General features: G+C 41.7%; 2 protein-coding genes across 9 annotated transcripts in view; one reads left to right on the top strand and one right to left on the bottom strand.

Moving 5' to 3' along the window:
- The first annotated feature begins 641 nt into the window (after positions 1-641).
- LOC129840777 (replication termination factor 2-like) overlaps positions 642-21,883 on the top strand; it is a 31,132-nt gene continuing 9,890 nt past the window's right edge. The window contains exons 1-7 of one of the 6 annotated variants that reach the window (XM_055908923.1): positions 644-838; positions 2,266-2,360; positions 2,658-2,751; positions 2,922-3,061; positions 4,709-4,787; positions 19,181-19,294; positions 20,242-20,296. In XM_055908923.1, coding sequence (XP_055764898.1) covers positions 770-838; positions 2,266-2,360; positions 2,658-2,751; positions 2,922-3,061; positions 4,709-4,787; positions 19,181-19,294; positions 20,242-20,296 — 646 coding nt within the window. In that variant the 5' untranslated portion in view covers positions 644-769. Of the gene's footprint in view, positions 839-1,176; positions 1,249-1,870; positions 1,940-2,265; positions 2,361-2,657; positions 2,752-2,921; positions 3,062-4,708; positions 4,788-19,180; positions 19,295-20,241; positions 20,297-21,883 lie in introns of those variants that run through there. The other 5 variants (XM_055908922.1, XM_055908924.1, XM_055908925.1 and 2 more) reach the window with 5 other exon arrangements.
- Positions 8,829-17,169, bottom strand: LOC129840752 (beta-1,3-galactosyl-O-glycosyl-glycoprotein beta-1,6-N-acetylglucosaminyltransferase 7-like). 3 transcript variants are annotated; one of them, XM_055908911.1, is made up of 4 exons: positions 16,386-17,169; positions 13,972-15,002; positions 12,432-12,527; positions 8,829-9,486 (listed from the first exon to the last, which is right to left on the bottom strand). In XM_055908911.1, the coding sequence occupies exons 2-4, from the start codon at positions 14,936-14,938 to the stop codon at positions 9,248-9,250; spliced, it is 1,302 nt and encodes a 433-aa protein (XP_055764886.1). In that variant the 5' UTR covers positions 14,939-15,002; positions 16,386-17,169; the 3' UTR covers positions 8,829-9,247. The 3 variants fall into 3 exon arrangements, with proteins under 3 accessions (XP_055764886.1, XP_055764896.1, XP_055764895.1); XM_055908921.1 differs by lacking the exon at positions 16,386-17,169 and adding an exon at positions 15,566-16,362; XM_055908920.1 differs by lacking the exon at positions 16,386-17,169 and having other exon boundaries at positions 13,972-16,362.

Raw genomic sequence — 21,883 nt, 5'->3', positions numbered from 1 at the left:
TCGCAAGCCACTGTATTTGGAAGGGTGTGAGAACCATGAGCCTCATAGGTTTTGTATTTCTAGTCAATGTACATAGAAGAGGACGGAAGCTAGCTGTCCTCCGGCTACACCATGGTGCTACCCTACAGAGTTCTGTTGAGGCTACTGTAGATCTTCTTTGCAAAATAGTGTGTTTTAATCAATTATTTGGTGACGTGATTATATTTAGTTCAGTTTTTTCAAAAAAGTATCACTTTTAAATGTTTGACTTTTTATTTTTGAAATTCACTGAGGATGGTCCTCCCCTTCCTCCTCTGAGGAGCCTTCACCAGTTTAAAGTCATGGTGATCAACTGCACTGGAAATCACAGAAAATAGGTGTGGCATTTGCAGCAGTAGAAATACATATTTGGGTGTGAGAGATGCAGAAGGTCTACAGGAAGTTTTGAGAGATGGGGTTCCATCCTCCCATGCCGATGGCCTGGTGTTGGATCATTTAGGGCCAAAGTAGTGGGATGGGGTGGTGGGTTTTGGGGATAGTGTATACGATAGATGGTTGTGCAATGTAAAAAAAAAAAAAAAAAAAAAAAAGATGTACCTTCCCATTTTCCTAGTGACCAAAGTGTGCAATTCGCACTCCGACCTGCGAAAGGCAGCAATATGCAACACAGCGTCTAGTCTGCCGGAAATACAAACGAAGAAGAATATATTACACGTTTGTTTACAACCAGCCTGTTCGGGTTTTCTCCTTCAGACCAGTCCAAGAAATTACTTTTGTGCTATTTGTTAAAATGGGATGTGATGGTGGAACTATTCCTAAAAGGCATGAGTTGGTAAAAGGTCCAAAGAAAGTTGAGAAGGTATGTAGTGGTATAACGTTAGCTAGCTTTAACCTAACGTAGCAGGCGTAAAATAAACGAGTTAGCCTGCACTTTAGCTAACCTTCTTTCAAACACTTTTTTATTTGCTAACGGGTGTTTACATGTTTAGCTAACTAACTGGCTTCGCTAGCGACCGTTTTGTTTTTAAATCAGGGAAGATGTCTGCCCAAACTGAACTAATGTTAGATAAATGAAATGTATACATTTAGGTAACGTTAGCTAGCTTTTTTTATTAACTAGCTAACGTTAGCTTGTTAAAACGCCATGTTCACACTCATCTAACGTTAGTTCTAACTGCTTTAGTGCCTATTGACGATGGTATAGTCTGACCGAAGATGTTTTGTAAGAGGACCGACGCTTGCTCTAAACGTGAACACACATCACTTGCGGTACGTTTTTGGAAACATAAGCAACGTAGCTACCTTTCACATCAGAGAAATAGTTTTCAAAAAAACGAAATGTTAAATTACCACACACCTTTTATATAGGGTTAGGGTTCCCACACGGCCATATTTCAGCGCTTTTTTACGCAACACACGGCGTGGACTAGCTAGCTGCCTGTGTTAATTAGCATCTTAAAAGCATGGGGAGGGGTGGGTATAATTTGTGTTACGTTCCAACATGAATCTGTTCCAAAAACTTTGTAACTAACAAGGTTGCCAACAAACAACGCATAGTTGTATTGCGACAGAATAAGATACCAGGTAGAGAGGGAGTGGGCAATGTTGTTGAGTTTTTCACTCACCACGTTTATTACGAAAAATGTCTGTCCTCACTCTGGTTAGCCAATGGACAAACATTAAGAATAAGCTACGTGGTGAGTTGATGCCTGTTCGGCAACTAGTCAGCCAGCTAGGTGAATTGATCATACTACTTTGTATGCGTTGTTTGTTGGCATCCTTGTTTACGACGTTTTTGGAACAGATTCCTGCTGGAACGTTCCACAAATTATACCCACCCATGGGGACCGGTTAATATATTTTTTGTTTTTACATTTGAGGCATTTTTTTCAGTCCCGCAAAAAAAATGCCAAAGCTCTCACCCTGTCAATCAGAAACATATTATGGTGTATGCCTTCCTGTAAGTCTTTGCTAGTGTCTGTGTGATGTGTGTTAGAAACGTGATTTATGTTTCTAGAACCATAAACAGAACATGTAAGGTTCTTGGACTATAACAATAGATTACTTTAGTCCATTATTGGGCTAGCTAACAAGGAGCTTTATGGCACAGGTGGTAGTTAACGTGGTAGTCAATCACAGAGCACAGGTGGTAGTCAATAACAGAGTTGCACCATGGGTGTTCCATCTCTCACTATTCTTGCAAGCAAAGTATTTCAGATATAACCAAATGCAACTGAACAGTGAGGCAGGAGCTAAATTGAACGTGTAAATCTTTCTGCACTACAGGTTGACAAAAATGCAGAGCTTGCTGCCAGGTGGAAGTACTGTGCTCTCAGTACAGAGAAACTCCGGCGCCCTATTGTTGCTTGTGATCTGGGAAGGTGAGGACATTTTAAAATCAGTTTGTTGTTGTGAACTAGTCATATAGTATGACACCATTTTGTATCTAGCAATCTACAATATTTTGTTGGCATTATCAGTCTCCTAGGTGTCCCTATTAGATAACTGGATATAATCTGCATTTTAATAATATGAAAATCAGGAAGTAAGTGCTGCTTGTTGATTGGGTGCAGTTAAGAAATAAATGGCGCTGAATATTAGTAGCTTAGGTATAGGCTGCTTTTAGATACTTCTATCACACATGGTTTTCATAATCAAAATGCTATTCTTGCTTACAGACTGTATAACAAAGATGCTGTGATTGAGTACCTTCTGGATAAATCTGCAGATAGACCCAACAGCGAGGTTGTATCACACCTTCGTGGCATTAAGGTATGGTAATTTTCCATGATTTCAGCTGAGGCCACATATCATTGCATTATGTAAAGTGAATCAAAGGTGTGTGTGTGTGTGTGTGTGTGTGTGTGTGTGTGTGTGTGTGTGTGTGTGTGTGTGTGTGTGTGTGTGTGTGTGTGTGTGTGTGTGTGTGTGCCATTCCACAGGATATAAAGGAGCTGAACCTGACTGACAACCCAGCCTGGGAGGGCGAGAGGAGGAACATCAAAGGGGACCGCTATGAGGACATGCACTGTGCCATGTTCATCTGTCCTGTGGTGGGCCTGGAGATGAATGGCAAACATAGGTACGGTGTGTGTTGCTATGGTGTGCACTAATGAATATGACTCTATATACAAGCATCTCGTCAATGTCTATGCATCTTATCAATGTCTTTCAATGACAAGCGTAGAGTGGGGCATTTTGACCAGGAAGTGTCATCTCACAATGTCTGCATTTTGCTGAGTTCTGGCACTGAATCATGTGCATTAACCTACAGCCTGAGTGCCAGCCTGTCTGTGCTATACTTTTTTAACTCCGTCACAAACCGATCTGGGACCAGGGCTAAACTATAGAGAAGAGATTCTGAGGGATGATGTGAGCCACTACACTTTGTGCATTGCCCCATTTAAAAAGTATATATTTTTAAGTTCAATGTAGCCTTTAAAAAAAAAAATGTATCTCTATTTAAATCATTTCTGGGCTATATTTTAAGAACCTTACTGTAATTGTTTTCAATTAAAATTGTCAAAAATAAACAAAAAGCTTCTTAGAAAATAGCAATTTCTCAAGCAAGAATTTTACTAGGACTGTCTGAGAGTGGTCTAGGTGGGGAGGGGGGAAATGAAAACAAGTTCTTATTGGCAGAGAGGTTTGGAACTCTCTTATTGGTCTGTTAACTAGTTTCAAGTATTGTCCACAAGTACAGTGAAATGCTTTTCTTGCAAGCTCTTTTCCAACAATGCAGTAATCAATATCCGTAGTACTATAAAGTAAAGTAGAACACAAACACGAGTGAGTAAGTAAGCTATATACAAGGTCACATTTCTGTATGGACCTCGCTATGTGCATGAGGGCATTGTCATGTTGAAACAGGAAAAGGCCTCCCCCAAACTGTTGCCACAAAGTAGGAAGCACAGAATTGTTGAGAATGTCATTGTATGCTGAAGCGTTACGATTTCCCTTCATTGGAACTAAGGGGCCTAACTCAAACCATGAAAAACAGCCCCAGACCATTATTCCTCTTCCACCAAACTTTACAGTTGGCACTATGCATTGGGGCAGGTAGCGTTCTCCTGGCATCCACCAAACTCAGATTAGTTGGTCGGACTGCCAGATGGTGAAGCGTGATTCATCACTCCAGAGAATGCATTTCCACCGCTCCAGAGTCCAATGGTGGCAAGCTTTACACCACTCTAGCCGAAGCTTGGCATTGCGCATAGTGAGCTTAGGCTTCTACTGCCAATGTTTCTCTATGGAGATTGCATGGCTGTGTGCTCAGTTTTATACAGCTGTCAGCAACGGGTGTGGATGAAATGGCCAAATCCACTAATTTGAAGGGGTGGTGATTTTCTGGCACCAGAACCCATTTGACTAAAATACCACTATGGCTGCATTTACACAGGCAATTCTGATCTTTTTTTTCACTAATTGGTCTTTTGACCAATCAGATCAGCTCTTTTGCCAAAAATTGGGCATAATATTAGAATTGGGCTGCCTGTGTTAACGCAGCCTATGAACCACAGTGGCAGCTTGGCTTGATAATGATCCCCTGTCCAATCCCAAGTTGCTAAAATATCACCATTGCAAAATACAAAAGTTGTGATAAGAGGGTGATAATTCCTATGGCAGGGTTTTTTTTCATGTACTGATGGTAGCACTATGTTTTCCCTTACAATAGATGTGTTGCATCACAACCTTAACCCTAAACCTTATGTCATCTTGTTTCTCTCAGGTTCTGTTTCCTGCAGACCTGTGGCTGTGTGTTTTCAGACCGGGCCCTGAAAGAAGTCAAGACTGAGATCTGCCACAAGGTAGGACACAAGGTAGAACAGTGCGTTCGGAAAGTATTCAGACCCTTTGACTTTTTCCACATTTTGTTACGTTACAGCCTTATTCTAAAATTGATTCAATAGTTTTTTCCCTTGATCAATTTACACCATAATGACAAAGCAAAAACAGGTTTTTAAATTTTTAAAAAACTATCACATTTACATAAGTATTCAGACCCTTTACTCAGTACTTTGTTGAAGTACCTTTGACAGCAATTACAGCCTTGTCTTCTTGGGTATGATGCTACAAGCTTGGCACACCTTTATTTGGGGAGTTAATCCCATTCTTGGCAGATCCTCTCAAGCTCTGTCAGGTTTAATGGGGAGTGTCACTGCACAGTTATTTCCAGGTCTCTCCAGAGATGTTTGATCAGGTTCAAGTCCGGGCTCTGGCTGGGCCACTCAATGACATTGAGACTTGTCCCGAAGCCTCTCCTGTGTTAGCTTTGTTGTGTGCTTAGGTTCATTGTCCTGTTGGAAGGTGAACCTTCGTCCCAGTTTGCGGTTTTCATCAAGGATCTCTCTGTACTTTGCTCCGTTCATCTTTCCCTCGATCATGACTAGTCTCCCAGCCCCTGCCTCTGAAGAACATCCCCACAGCATGATGCTGCTTCCACCATGCTTCTCCGTAGGGATGATGCTAGGTTTCCTCCAGAAGTGACTCTTGGCATTCAGGCCAAAGAGTTCAATCTTGGTTTTGTCAGACCAGAGAATCTTGTTTCTCATGATCTGAGAGTCCTTTAGGTGCCTTTTGGCAAACTTCAAGCAGGTTGTCATGTGCCTTTTTACTGAGGAGTGGCTTGCGTCTGGCCACTTTATCATAAAGGCCTGATTGGTGGAGTGCTGCAGAGATGGTTGTCCTTCTGGAACGTTCCCAGTTCTTGGTCACCTCTTTGAACCAAGGCCCTTCTCCCCCGATTGCTCAGTTTGGCCGGGCACTCTACAGACAATTCCTACGACCTATTGGGTTGGTTTTTGCTCTTGACATGCAATGTCAACTGTGGGACCTTATATTGACAGGTCTGTGCCTTTTCCAAATCATGTCCAATCAATTGAATTTACCACAGGTGGACTCCAATCAAGTTGTAGAAACATCTCAATGATGATTAATGGAAACAGGAATCACCTGAGCTCAATTTCGAGTCTCATAGCAAAGGATCTGAATACTTTTGTAAATACCTTTTTTCTTATATATATTTGCTAAAATTTCTAAACATTTTTTTGCTTTGTCATTGTGGGGTATTGTGTGTAGATTGAGGAAAAAAATGTATTTAGTCCATTTTATAATTGGGCTGTAATGTAACAAAAGGGGAAGAGGCCTGAATACTTTCCGAATGCACTGTAAAACATTCACCACATCTATTCAACAAGCTGTGCTCTACATCTACATGGTTAACTTTTTTTTGGTTGCTGCGTAAAACCAATAAGAGGGTAGGCTCTCACAAAGTTGATATATATCTTCAATATCTTCATTTTTCCCCCCCTACTAGCAGCAGGGGAAAAAGCTCTTTCACAGGTGTTTCAGTCCAAGTCTTCAGTGTGTACTAAAATAAGATATTGGAATGTTGTGTATGCAAACCTACCCTCTTATTCAATCAGTTACTACACTGTCCACACATTTTCATTTGTTACACAAAAGCTGTTGTTATAGTCAGTCATCTGTATTTTGACAGTAGGGAGAGTTTTCAAATGGAGGGTGGTGCTGTTTGTGTCTTCTACTGTAGATTAATCAACCTTTAGGACGGCGTGTCCCTGCACAGTTGTCAGACAGGTACATAGAGGTGGTGCTAACTGTGAACCAGTTAGCTGTTTGTGCTCACATGTGAATGATTAACCCTCCGGTCTGCTGTTTTTGGCATGTTTGGTTACTTTGAGTTCCTTGGAGTTGGCCACAGGTCCATTTCTGTTCTTATTGCATAAATTATTTGCCGTGATATGGAGATACAAATTTCCTTGTTTTGAAATTACAAAATTATACAGTGTGTGGTTTAGCAAAGGAAAGCAAATACAGTAGCTCCAACATTTTATCTGTTTGCCATCTTGCACATAGAAAAGTACCATGGTGCCCCATTCACCATGCCTGCCGCACTTTGTTCTCACATTTTTGTATTGATTACATGCTCTATTTAAGGTAAGAATGTGATAGATAAAGTAGGACACACAATACACAGGAAATCCTATTGAGAAACAGCAGATCGCCTCCGATAAAGCTATGTGCTGTAACTTTATGACAGTAAAAGCTCTCCTCGGTGTCATGGAAACCAGATAAACCCCCCCCCCCCCCCCAGCCCTGTGCCTGTCGTTATTCCCAATCCCATCAACCAGCTGACCGGAACCTGAGCCAGGCTAAATGAGGAAGCTGCCAGATGATTGGAAACCATGTGGTGCTGTGGTATTAGTTGCAAAAACCTGACCCTAGGCCACACATTGACTAGGGTCTGATTTCAATGATGGACTCCTTTATTTTTTGGGGGGGGCAGAGAGGATCTACATCACTGCCTCTGATCTCCATCTTGCTAGCTACTATTTTGTATTCTATTCAAGCGGATAAAGTAGTGACGTAGGCAGTGGTGTAGTTTCTCTATGTCAAAAGAGTCCATTATTGAAACCAGACCCTAGTCACTGTTGGCTAACGTTGAGTTTTCAGGACTACTGTGGAATCGGGAGAGCGAGCAGCACAACAGGTCACCTTTCCGACTCCATCAGAGCGTGAGAGCAGCATTGTTGTGGTTGTCCACTTGTGGGAATTTTCCTTGCTAACTCTCAAAGGGGAACAGATCAAAGTGCCTTGTCCATTTGCACTGCATGTGATTGTGCAATTTGTATCAACAACCCTTTTGAAAAGTGAATCAAAGCAAAGATCAAGCTAAGCTAAGTTAAGACCCAAGTGAATTTATAACAAATGTTTAATATATTCAAAGCATTTGGGAATTTCAGTGAATAGCGTAACTTCCTTTACAGTGAACAAACAACAAACATGTTTTGGGTAAAAATGTGCACGCTGTACGATTTCCACTTTCAAGCCCTTAATGTTACATTTTTTTGAAGTCAATTGAAATATGGTTTGATGTCAAAGTGGCAGTTGAACACCTTAACTGCCTGCCTCAACCTAATTCACATTTATTGGACCCTGTTCTCTTAAATTGACAACATATACACAATGTAACCATATTTAATGTCAGTGCAAATGTTTAGGCCTATTTGGTTTATTATACGGTTGTACTTTGCCAGTACTAAGCTCAGAGGGTATCGTTTAGCAGTAGTTGAAATTATCAAAGAACTGTGGGACATTTTTTTATGTAACTTTAAATAATGAGTAACCTATTTTTGTATTATTTACAAAACAAATAGGAAACAATGTTAACGGGTCAAGATTAGCACACGCAACATTTTTACCTTTTAACAATCACACCTTTTTACTGGTCTTTATTAAGCTTTTACGTATCAGCCTCAAGGCCTTCGTCAGAGCTTTTGTCAGTGTTTTTAATTTTCACCCTCTTCGAATGGGATTGGACTATAAGGAAAACAAGCATATGTTACCAAATATAACAATGTGTATTTCATAAGTATTCTAATAAAGTGTGTACATAATATATTAAACAAGACTGTGAAACCACAATGAGGACATTGACCTTTCAAGCAAGTTTTCATAAATCATTGGGTACAGTACAAGAAAAAAACGTCAGTTATCTGAAGTTACCTTAAAATGTTCACATTTACAACATAACAATCACAGACAAACATATGTAAAGCTGTCATAAAATGAGTGCTACTTTATTTGCAATAGGCAATCGCACAGTATTAATAGTTTACTTTTAAATGGATTATTCTTAACATGTAATTGAGTGTAAAAATAATTTGAAATGGCAATATTCAAGTTACCACACATCTAAGCAGCCATGTCCAGAGAGCTGTGTGTTGCTCTCCCTTGTAAAGGTTTGCCGAATTCCTTAGGTACAGTGGCCAGTTGTTACAACACATCTAAGCAACAATGTCTACAGAGCTGTCTGTTTCTGCCTGTAAAGGTTGACAAATGTCTTTGGTACAGTGGCCTATGCGGTTCTGTTGTCAAAGTGCACCACAGGTCAGTAAAGGTCCTTGTTTGACGTGGGGGGGAGACTTGTGAATTCCTTAGTGATTATGGTTGCGTCATCCTCTCAGCCACTGTGCCTCTTAATGATACACAGAGCCTAAATTTACCACAAAGCGTTTCAGGACAACTGAGATATGTCAATAACAAGTCTTCCCTGCTCACCTCGCAAACAGTTTCCTACTATTACAGTTTCCTACTATTACTTTCTCGAGATTTGAGCTCAACGCACCAACAGAAATGCATCAAGGCACTTGCAGCACACTTTAGTACAGCCCTCTGAAGTGATACAATAACCAACAAGTATTGGAGAACTACATCCATTTTGGTCAGGAAGAACCCCACAGCCTCGTCAAAGTCCTACCGTGGCATTGAAAAGGGAGGTGGCATTGCCTTGCGTGGCAAGTTGCCACCATGACTGGATGGGAACCATGGCTTGCTGCAGGACCTTGTCTCTGTGCCACTGCTCCAGGCAGTCCAAAGCTTCTGGGAAGGCCTTGCTCTCGAACTTGTTGGCAAACATGCTGTTTCTGTCGATGATCCACTGCAAATCCTCCAGACCATAGATGCAGATGTCCCTAACATAGCGGCCTGTGGAAAGACGTGCAGCAGAAGGGACATAAAGATGAGATTCAGCTCAGTATCAAATTCTATCAACTGCTGTTGCTCAAACGATGGCGCCGGAGGGGATGGCTGCCGTTTTACGGGCTCCTAACCAATTGCTCAATTTTATTTTATTTTTTCCGCATTGTATCTTTTTTGGTACATAATGTTTCTGCTACCGTCTCTTATGACTGAGAAGAGATTTTGGATATCAGAACAGTGATTACTCATCCCGAACTGGACAAACACTTATTTTCTGGAATCTGTCTGACGCAAAGGATTTACTGCTGCTCCCGGACCAGGTCCAAATCCCCGTCATTCGCATGAAGAGGAGATGGAGATACAGAGGCTGCAGATCCGGGTGCCTTGTGAGAATTAGTCAGTGACTGGGTAACCCGCCTCTACCATTCGTCCTGTTGGCCAACGTGCAGTCACTGGAGAATAAACTGGATGAGCTCCATTTGAGACTATCATACTAAAGGGACATTAAACTGTAATATATTGTTTCACCGAGTCGTGGCTGAACGACAACATGGATAATATACAGTTGGCTGGGTTTTCCGTGCATCGACAAGACAGAACAGCTACCTCCGGTAAGATGAGTGGTGGTCTGTTTATTTGTCAATAACAGCTGGCGCGAAATTTTTTATATTAAGGAAGTCTCAAGGTTTTGCTCGCCTGAGGTAGAGTACCTCATGATAAGCTGTAGACCACACCAACTACAGCGAGACCAATTCAAGACCAAGACCGGAGAAAATCAAGTCAAGACCGTGACCGGGAGGGGGACAAGGGGTCTGAGACTGAATCAAAACCGAGGACAGAACAATGTGAGTCCAATTGTAGACCATGATTGTAATTTTGTCAAATCACCACCATAATAAGTTCAAAATGTCCAGTATTTCTGTGTTCATATTTCAGAACAACATATGGATTCTTTAGACATTCAGAATAGTGAAAAAATGCACGCTGAGGGAAAATAGAGCCACTCTACAAATTATTACTAATCCGAACACAGTGGGGAACAATTGGCCTTTACACCTTCAGAGAAGGGCTAAGGATTTATAAAATAATTATTATAATTATATTTTCAACTATGTTCTGATTTTAATCTCTTCTGTTTTTGTTGGAAAGGGTTAACACTGAAAATAAAACAATATCCAACCAGGATTTTTCTTTGCTGGCCTCTGGGGAGATAAATCCAAGTAAGTCAGCCATTGGCTAAGCCAGCAGAAGCTAGATAAAGGCATCTGCCATTCAACTGTATAAGAATAACATTTGAGTGGAATCAACCAATAACATTTTGACTTAATGGGTGGGACCATTTTTACAAAAACGTATGGAAACTTCTGCCTTCTCGAAGGCCAACGGGTCAGTGCACAATAGCAAGCAGTAGTTTCCCCACTGTCTAGCTAGCTTTTGTTGTCGGCTAGTTTGCAGCGGCTGCAGCAGGTCTTATCAAAGATGTTGTTGCTAATTTGTTAGCGTCTCCCTTTTCATGAATAACTTACAAAAATAAGTTACGTTTCAAATGATCATCTGGTGAGTGGAACTGTTTTTATTTATTGCAGAGTGCTTGCTTTTGTTAGCCATCTCTTGGAAAATAATTTATGAACAGTACCAGTCAACAGTTTGAACACCAACTAATTCCAGGGTTTTTCTTTATTTTTACTGTTTTCTGCATTGTTCAATAATAGTGAAGACATCAACTATGAAATGGAATCATGTAGTAACGATGGAATCATGTAGTAACCAAAAAAGTGTTAATCAAATCAAAATATATTTGAGGTTCTTCAAAGTAGCCACCCTTTGCCTTGATGACAGCTTCGCACACTCTTGGCATTCTCTCTCCTGGAATGCATTTCAATTAACAGGTGTGCCTTGTTAATTTGTGGAATTTCTTTCCTTCTTAATGCGTTAGAGCCAATCAGTTAGGTTGTGACAAGGTAGGTGTGGTATACAGAAGATAGGCCTATTTGGTAAAAGACCAAGTCCATATTATGGCAAGAACAGCTCAAATAAGCAAAGAGTTTGAAGGTAGGCCTTGAAATACATCTACAGGTACACCTCCATTTGACTCAAATGATGTCAATTAGCCTAATTCTTTAGACTAGTTGAGTATCTGGAGCGTCAGCATTTGTGGGTTCGATTACAGGCTCAAAATGGCCAGAAACAAAGACCTTTCTTCTGAAACTCGTCAGTCTATTCTTGTTCTGAGAAATGAAGGCTATTCCATGCGAGAAATTGCCAAGAAACTGAAGATCTCGTACAAAGCTGTGTACTACTCCCTTCACAGAACAGCGCAGACTGGCTATAACCAGAATTGAAAGAGTGGGATGCCCTGGTGCACAACTGAGCAAGAGGACAAGTACATTAGAGTGTTAGAGTTCCTCTGTCCAGTGTCTGTTCTTTTGCCCATCTTTTCTTTGTATTGGATAGTCTGAGATATGGCTTTTACTTTGCAACTCTGCCTAGAAGGCCAGCATCGCGGAGTCGACTCTTTACTGTTGACGTTGAGACTGGTGTTTTGCGGGTACTTTTTAATGAAGCTGCCAGTTGAGGACTTGTGAAGTTTCTGTTTCTCAAACTGAACACTCTAATGTACTTGTCTTCTAATGTACATGTTACCTCGACTAACCTGTACCCCTGCACCTTGACTCGGTACCGGTACCCCCTGTATATAGCCTCTTATTTTTTTTGTTGTTGCTTTTTTATAACTTTTGTTTATTTGGTTAATATTTTCTTAACCATTGTTGGTTAAGGGCTTTTCAGTAAGTACCTGTTGTATTCGGCGCATGTGACATACAATTTTGATTTGTGTAAACAGTTTGCTTCCTAATCAGAAGACTAATCTGGAATCAAGGTGCAAAATTTGCCCTAGACAAGTGAGATCGAGAGTAGAAACTGACTTTGACTGGGAAAGGGAGTTGTTGTACCTTTGCATCCATTGTGTACAGTCCCCTCTTGGTCCCTCCATTTGATTGTCCGGATCTCGCCACCCCAGCCGCCTCCTACATGACTCCCTGGCGCTTCTAGGAGCAGATAATCGATCCAAAACAGATAATCTCATTCTCACGTTCCATTATAGCCTCTCACGTGTCACTTGCAGAGCCTTCAAAATAGTCATACCCCTTGACTTATTCCACATTCCGTTGTTACACCCTGAATTCAAAATAGATTACATTTTTTTCTCTCACCCATCTTCACACAATCTACACTACACACAATATCATCTATATCCCAGAATGACACACTACACACAATATCCCAGAATGACAAAGTGAAAACATGTATTTTGACTTTTTTTGAAATACAGAAATATCTAATTTACGTACGTCTATACTTTGTAGAAGCACCTTTGGCAGCATTTACAGCTGTAAGTCTCTAAGAGCTTTCCACACCTGGACTACAACTGGACTGCCCATTTATTATCTTCAAAATTCAAGCTTGTCAAATTGGTTGTTGATCATTGCGAAGCCATTTTCAGGTCTAGACATAGATTCTCAAGTGGGTTTAAGTCAAAAAATGTTACTCGGCCACTCTGGTAAGAACACTCTGGTAAGCAACACCAGTGTAGATTTGGCCTTGTGTGTTAGGTTCTTGTCCTGATGAAAGGTGAATTCATCTCCTAGTGTCTGGTGGAATGCAGACTGAACCAGGTTTGCCTGTAGGATTTTGCCTGTACTTAGCTCCATTCTTGTTTTTTTTTATCATGAAAAACCCATAATCCTTAACGATTACAAGCGGAGGGTTGTTGAATCTGTGTTTTGAAATGAATTGCTCGACTGTGGGACCTTACAGATAATTGTATGTGTGGGGTACAGGGACGAGGTAGTCATTCAAAAGTCCTATTATTTACTATTATTGCAAACAGAGTAAGTCCATGCAATGTAATGTGTTGATAAGCAAACTTGTACTCCTGAATGTATTTAGGCTTGCCATAACAAAGGGGTGGAATATTTATTGACTTATTTTTCCTAGCCACTGTGCTTCTGCATTTCTTTCTCTTTTGGGGTTTTAGGCTGGTTATCTGTGAAGCACTTTGACAACTGCTGATGTAAAAAGGGCTTCATAAAATACATGTCATTGAGCTACGCTGGTTTACTTTACTTCAAACAGAGTGGGCATGTTGAACCCATTCCTTTTAAGTTTCAAGGCTAGAAGTAATCTTTGAACACGCCAAATAAGTGTACTGTAAGTCAGCCTTTCGTGAACTCAGCTCCTAGGCCACCAGGATATATCGACTAAGCATAGCTATTTCGTCTCCTAGGTTTTTGCTTTTGGATACATTTCAAATTGGAAAGGTTGTGCGTGGCATAGCTATGCACTCATGGAAAGATTGTAGATGTCTTATCTGTTTTCCTCATGGATTTAACAGTTAGAAATGTCCCTATGCATTGATATAAGCTCAGAACCAATTGTGTTACAGAGATTACAAGTTGCTTTTTATGTGCTGTTTGTAAATTTGTACTTTACCTTTAATGTGATTGAGCGTCACCCAGTAGTGCTCATCTGGGCTGAATGCGTCTTTGGACCACTCTAGCAGGTCTCTGGACACGTGACTCCTCAGTACAAACTCCACAAAGGTCCTGGTTAGTGCGTAGTAGGCTGTACCAAAGTAAATCTGAAGCCTGTGGGGCGGAGCACCTTTCTTTGGGCCTCCGTGCTTGGGGGCCACGTGGGAGCCCCTGACCTCCCTGTACTGCAGCTGAGTCCGGTGCCTCATAGCCGCAGGCTGCTTGATGCCCGGGGTCATGTTCCTGTCCCTCCACTCCTTGCTCTGCATGTAGCGCACCAGCTCCAGGTTGCTCTTTACAGGGAAGTCCTGGCCGCACAGGTTGAGCACCTTCCTCCAGGGCACAGGCGATGCCGCCAGGTCCCTCATGCAGTTGATGTCGGCCTGCAGCCGTGAGAAGCCGGCGTAGGTCACCATCTCGCTGTGGCTGGCCAGGAACACATTGGGGAAGCAGCCCACAAGGCTTTCCACGGCTTCCCTGTACTCCCGCGGAGCCTTGGCGTCCACGTGGACACAGTAGACATTCTGCGGCGTGTAGATGGCCCGCAGCAGGCGCACCAACAGCTCCAGCTCCTTGTGGACAGTGAGGATGAAGGCCAGAGGGTAGTCTTCCTCCTCCTGGCTCAGCGGGCGGGTGATGAAGTGAAGCTCCCTCACCAGGCGGGAGCAGTCCTGGTCCCCACCTCGACTTCCCATACCCAGAAGATAGCTCTCCACCTGGCAGTCACGGCGTTGCCATGCTGGCGAGCCCTTGGTGCTGGGGATGAAAGCTTGGCAGTACTTAGAGAATGGCCTGCAGCCCTGGGGCCCACTCTGACCCTGGGGATCTGTGCCAGCCATGGCCCTCAGGTAGATGACCGAGCAGATGAGCATGCATATTCCCAGGCAGAAGAGGAAACTGCACTTTGCGCCTTCCAGCTGGAGCATAATAGTCCAGCACTGGACGGACACCACGCAACCACCGGCAGCAAAGGACCAGGGTTAGGCTGTACTGTAAAATGACAAAGCCAGACTTGAGACGTTAAAAGTATTTTAAAGACTCATACCCTTCCATACTTTTTATGGAAGATTATTGAAAAATAACCACAATTATTGGCAATGTTTTACAGTCTAAGGCGAATCTGTTTCCTCATTGCAATTCATACAGGGATTCTTTCGAGAGGTGTTTAACGACCCAGCACACAGCAAAGATGAGTAGCTTTTTATGGAGTGCTTATTAATCCGATCACAACAGATGACACATGATACAAGTGAGTAGAGAGGAAATGCATAGATAATGCTGCTAGATGGACTGAGGAAGCTGGCTCAGGAAGTTTAAGAAGTAAATCATTAAGCAATGCAAGAGACAGACTCATTGACATCAGAATAGATATGCACATTTGAATGTTGAACCTAGCCATGCAAACAAGGTTTGTATTTTTGCAGTATACAGGTTTCGAAATATGGAAATGCTCTAGCTCATAGATACACAATACCCTGGATCTAAATAGGATCACATAGCCATAATTACCGTCATACATTTTCTTAATCACTTGTAAATCAAAGTAGGTCTACCTGTTGTTCCTGCTAACAGATTGGTTATATTTTGTAAGAAGTGAGCTACACTGCTTCGCTCATTCGCTGCACTACCACTGGTGGAGAATCAATAAGAATTCAATAGAAAAGGGATAACTTTTGCTCTTATAACACCCTCTGCAGTTGCCTGATAGCACACTAGAGAGACGTATTCACCGGAGACTTGCTAGAACCCGATAATCAGTGGCAGCCCGTTGAAGAGATTTGAACATTGGGCTTGTTATGCAAATATGTAATGAAATCCCAAGGGTCTCTCACCTCAACTACACAGGCCATTGTGACATCAAGGAAAAAACAAACAGGATTGGTCTCTGCAGTAATTATGTCAACAGACAGATAAATCCCTGGGGGTTCTATTCAACTTTATCTCATTCTTGGCTTACTGATTCTGAGAGGTCTGTCTTGTTTGCTTATGACAAATTGCCATTGATGTATTGTTAATGGGAGACTTTTTCACAAGAAATGAAACCGTCAACTGGCGTTGTTTATTTAGAAACTAAGCAAACTACGTGTGGATAGCAGTGTATCATCCAGTGTGCAAGATTTAAAAAAAAAAATAAAAAAAATGTGAACCACCTGTTGCCATTATTAGTTGGATTAAACACTGCTAGTTCTCATGGAGCCATGCTTTTATTGTATCACCTGTTAATGGATTGAGTAATTAACCAGATATTCCATCACTCTTAGGTATTTGTAATTGAAAGCTCATTGTGGGAATGTTTAATACCACACACATCATAGCATACTACCCTCAGCAACATTTTGATTCAGAGCAAAGAGGATAAGGCTATCCAGTTACCTTAATTGCAGTTGAGCCCGGGGTCCTTTCGCTGAAGAATAGGTTAAACATTAAGTGCCTGGCCAAAAAATGGCGAGCCGGAACCAACAGGGAGTCAAGCCTGGCGCACGCAGGGAGCTGGAGCCATGGGTTGTCAAGGGATGGGCTGGTGGAGCTGTTGCTGCTGCAGTTTGCTGTGCGTTGCTTTTGTTGTGGTTGTCTCAGGTCGGTGGGTGGCTCGCAAGGTCATTGTACTCCGCATCCGTCTCTGTTTTGAGCGTGTGTGTGTGCCTGCATGTGTGTCATTTCTTATCCTCACGTCTGTGGCTGAGGCGCTCCCACTGCATCCCATCTGAGATGAGGGCCGGCCCTGCCTGGTAACGGGCGGATTCTCTCTCATTTGGCGCACACACACACCCATATAGAAGCACTGGCAACCTTTCCCGACAGTCTCCTACCACCTTTAAAATGATCTTCAACTACCTCGCTTAATTTCTTTTCTCTCTTCATCTCTCACACCATATCGCTATTGCTCTCTCTCTTCTTTCCCAATTTTAGATTTAACACAAAAAAAGCTAAGCAACCCCAATCTTCCTTCCAATGTCAGATTTGCAGCATGGATTATGGATCTTATCCTCGACTCATTTCTCTCTGCCTCTCTTGCTCCCTCTCTCCTGGGAGAGTTCTCAGATGGTTCTGCTGCTGTGGCTTGTTTAGTACTGTGCAGAGTAGAGTGCCGCCAGAGGCAGCGACAGCCTCAGCCAGTGTTTTGTTTGCTGCCTGGTCAGCGACTGAGATTAGTTATTGTTGGCCACATGGCCAGAGGTCACATTGAGCTGACACCAGGACACAATAGGTCCCTCCTGCTGGTGGGCTTTTGTCTTTGTGTGGCCGAGTGTGACGTTATGAGTGTGTGCATGTGTACATGAGTGTGCACGTGAGCATTTGTCACTCATTAATGAAAATAAACATTCAGTAGTGATGCACAGGTCTGTTTTTATGAAAGAGGGAAAGAACACAACAGAAGCTGTTGATTTGAGTAGAATAGTGATTTTTTTCCCCTCCATTATTCCACAATTTAATGGCCTCCCCTCATATCACTTCCTGTTGAACGCGTAATGAGGAAGAGCTCGGTTTTTGTTTGGAAAGTTTGTAGCAGTTGGCATCAGTTTCTGGGACTGCTTATCTCTATCCAATGATCCTGCTGACCAAGGATGGGTCTGAGGAGCTATTTGGCATCGCAGCTAGCCTAGCTGCTAGCTAGCTGCATATCAAGCTAGCGAGGTTTTCTTGAACGCAGCCCGCGACGAGGTTAGCCATTGTGGCTGGGACCGTGGATTGTTCTGGGTTTTTGGCTGTCTAGATTCCTGCTGTTGTTTTCAATCTTCCCTGTGACCTGCCCTCTCTGGAACTGCGAGGAGTAACAGCGTAACATACGTTGCTAGCTACCATGACAAAGACCAAAGCCGGCGGGATTACCGTTGAGGACAGTGGTGTCTCTCTATCACACGTGAAGGATCTTTTAAACAACAAAGAGACCTACAAGCAGTTGTTACAACCACAAGAAAATAGCTTCAAGTGTTTTGTACAAATTCTCGTGGATTTTACCAATAAAAGAATGGACGACCTGACCAGAGATTTACAGGACTTGAAGAACAATTTGCAGTTCTCCCAGGTTCAGCTCGATGAGTTGAAACAAAAGAATGGCAAGATGACAGCAATCTGTAAGTCATTGAGAGAGGACTCCGTCTCATGCTACCACTAGAGTGAGAGCACCGCCAGCATTCAAAAGTGACCAAAACATCAGCCAGGAAGCATAGGAACTGAGAAGTGGTCTGTGGTCATCACCTGCTGAATCACTCCTGTTTTGGGGGGTGTCTTGCTAATTGCCTATAATTTCCACCTTTTGTCTATTCCATTTGCACAACAGCATGTGAAATTTATTGTCAATCAGTGTTGCTTCCTAAGTGGACAGTTTGATTTCACAGAAGTGTGATTGACTTGGAGTTACATTGTGTTGTTTAAGTGTTCCCTTTATTTTTTTGAGCAGTGTATTTGGCCACCACTATCTTAGTACTAGGCTTAGGTTATTTATTGTTTTGTGATTGTAGGTAACTATGTTCCATTGAGATTTGGAAAGTATTATTTACTCGGGCTGGGAATTGGCAGTCACCTCACGATACAATATTATCACGATATTTAGGTGCCGATACGATTATGTATTGTGATTTTCAGAATGCTATTTGTATTGCGATTCAATACTGTGATTTTGAGATTCCATGTTCCAAATATAATGCTCACTATATGTCTGCTGCAGAGGGATAAGAGAGAGCCATGAGAAAATTAGTTTTGATCAGTCATGGAAATAAAAGCTCCCTATTTAAAAAGTAGATGGAGAACAAGCTATGAAGGAAAAATACACACGTTTTGGTGCAGGTACAGACAACTAGCGCAAAAAAAATATTGCGATATTGTCAAAATAATACTATACGGTATATTGTCAAAAATAATATCCTGATATGTAACTATTCCCCCCCCCCCCCATCACCTTCTTGCTTCATGTCCTTGTTGTTGTGGCTCTAAAGTACACAAAATACATGTTTATATGTTCTATATTTGCATTGAACATTGCGAATAAAATACAAGACGGGATACCCATATGGGAGTTTAGAATCCCTACATGTGTTTTCCTTTCATAAACCATCCCTGTAATGTTAAACTAATGGATTCAAATAAGATACTCAAAAGCATAACATATGTCATGAAAATAATGTATAATAATGTTGGGGCTTAACTAAACCTTCTCTTGGTTGCAGTGTGGCGACCCGTTCAAAGACGAAAGCCTTGTCGTCCTCAACGGGACCAAGGAAGAGGTGGATAAACTGAGGGAGAAAATGGAGGAGAAGAGGGCCAAGGCCAAGGCAACAAAGGTACACATTCGTAGAGTTTTCTAATAAAAAATGTAGACCTGCATTGATGTCAGTGAAAATCGTACTTACTGTAAGTGGAAGTAAAGGTTCTCCCCTTACCGGAATGTCAGTTACCTGGAATTTACTGTAACATTAACCACGTTTCCATCCAACCATTTCATGTGGATTAATTACATGATGCATAAAAAAAGTAATGGGCTGATGGAAACATGAAATCCTGGTACAATTGTATAAATGCCAACAGACCGTTCGTTCGACATGGTGGAATCTTTTTGTGCCGGTAAAATTAATTGTGCGAGAAATGGCGGTGGAAACGACTTTATTCGCAAATATTGATATAACAATCATATTAATGTAAACTTGGAGTCACGTGGCGATATGTTGTGTGGTCCTCCCACTACGGTTTGGGAAAGCGTGCAGTTTATTAGGCTACAGATAACTTTTTTACATTTTTATCATTAACTTCACATGGTGGTGAATGTGCAAGGTGATGCGCTTGATGCTCCTTTCCAATAAATATCCAGGGTCTTATTCTGGTGACATTATGATCCATGCTTGACTGCCGTTTGACAATTACAAATAATATCACTCTTATCCATAATAATCTCATAATGTAGGTAGCCTACCAGCACTGTATCTGCGAGCTGTTGGCTAGAGCGCATATGCCAAGACCAGAGTGGGCACATTTTCTAAACAAGTTTTTGTGACTAAACCATCAGTAGAGTTGAAAATGCGATGGAAACCCATTTAACTTGTATTTTTCATTCGGTGCATGGGAATTTAGCAACAAAAGTTATTTTTATGTGCACTTTGTCATAACGCAGAGCCTTTTATCCGCAAAAGGTCAGTTTGATGGAAACAAGTCTCTGGTGGGAAAATGTCCATATTGTTTGATGCAGATTGGATGGAAACCGAGCTATTTATCTTTATAATATTTTTTTTGGTAGAAAACAAAGAAGAACAAAGTTGCTGAGACTGTTGCCAAGCCATCTGACTCAAAAGGTAGGAAGTGACAATGATTCTTGACATATCATATTTTGGGTTTATATACACACACAGGCAGAAATTGGTGCAACCAATTTGCAGAATGAATTAGTTTTGCTTTTCTATATCGATATTGCCCCCCCCCGCCTAGCTCAGTTGCCACCCACCAAAAATAATTTGGACTTTCAATGGAATTGATTAACATTTTTGGGATACCCGTGTAGCGCTCCTGACAAATTGTTTTCTCAATTTCAATTGAAATCTATGGGAAACACAGGTGTAAATACCATTTAAAAAAGCATAACATGCCAGTCATATCAATCTTCAGTCATCCAAGGTTATGTCTGACAGAGATCTACATAGTGATGGAAAATATGTCCACAACGGCCAATGACATGAGCTAGCAAAGTAACCATGCAAAGCTTGACCTTATTAGTTGCTCAAACACCAATTGCTCATATTTGTTTTGGCTGCTTTTGGTTGCGTGATATAACACATTACAATGTATTATGTAGACTTGGATTGTGTTCCAAACGGCACCCTATTGCCTATGTATTGCACTTATTTTGACCAGGGCCCATACGGCTCTGGTCAAAATTATAGCACAATATAGGCAATAGGGTGCCGTTCTGTAATGCTTAGTCTGTATGTATGTGTATAGGTTTGTTCCTTATTGGTTAGTTATTTATTTGATAATGCCCGAGAAGCTGGTGTTTGGAGGATATATTGTAGAGGGCCCGGCAAACCGTAACAATATATTCTCCAAACGCCTGCTTCGAGGGCATTATCGTTTTTATACACCGGGTTACCAACATATTCAAATAATGATTTACATATTTTCATGAACTTTTTTTCATACTATTTAATCCTTCCACAATACATAGTCCCGACACAAATCAAGGGTTGCTACCCAAACCGGCTGGACGTTCGTTCTATCGGTTCGAGTTCCAGAGACGCAACCCAGTCATTGTCTTTTTGTTCTGCATCTATGGACGCAACCGAGTTGTTCGTTCTAAATGTTCCAATGCCATACTGGCTGGCAACATTCTTATCCCATGCTTGCTAGCTAGCCAACTACAGCTAACTTACAGTAATGTCAAACATTGCAGCCAGAATAACAGCAAAGTAGCTGCATTTGTGTTTGTTTAAGGTGTTTTGAAGTGATATCTATTTAAATACAGTGTATTCGGAAAGTTCTCCGACACCTTGACTTTTTCTACATTTTGTTACCTTACAGGCTTATTCTAAAATGTATTAAATAGTTTTTTCCCCCTCATCAATCTATACACAATACCCCCATAATGACAAAGCATTTAGAAATATTTGCAAACTGGAATAACATTTACATAAGTATTCAGACCCTTTACTCAGTACTTTGTTGAAGCACCTTTGGCAGCGATTACAGCCTCGATTCTTCTTGGGTATGATGCTACAAGCTGCACACCTGTATTTGGGGAGTTTCCCCCAGTCTTCTTTGCAGAGCCCCTCAAGCTCTGTCAGGTTGGATGGGGAGGGTCGCTGCACAGCTATTTTCAGGCCTCTACAGAGATGTTCAAGCCCGGTTTCTGGCTAGGCCACTCAAGGACATTCAGAGACTTGGCCCGA

Source organism: Salvelinus fontinalis, chromosome 3 (genome assembly GCF_029448725.1).
Source record: "Salvelinus fontinalis isolate EN_2023a chromosome 3, ASM2944872v1, whole genome shotgun sequence".
Taxonomy (NCBI): domain Eukaryota; kingdom Metazoa; phylum Chordata; class Actinopteri; order Salmoniformes; family Salmonidae; genus Salvelinus; species Salvelinus fontinalis.
Note: the sequence above shows the minus strand (reverse complement) of the source record. Positions and strands in the feature narration are given on the sequence as shown.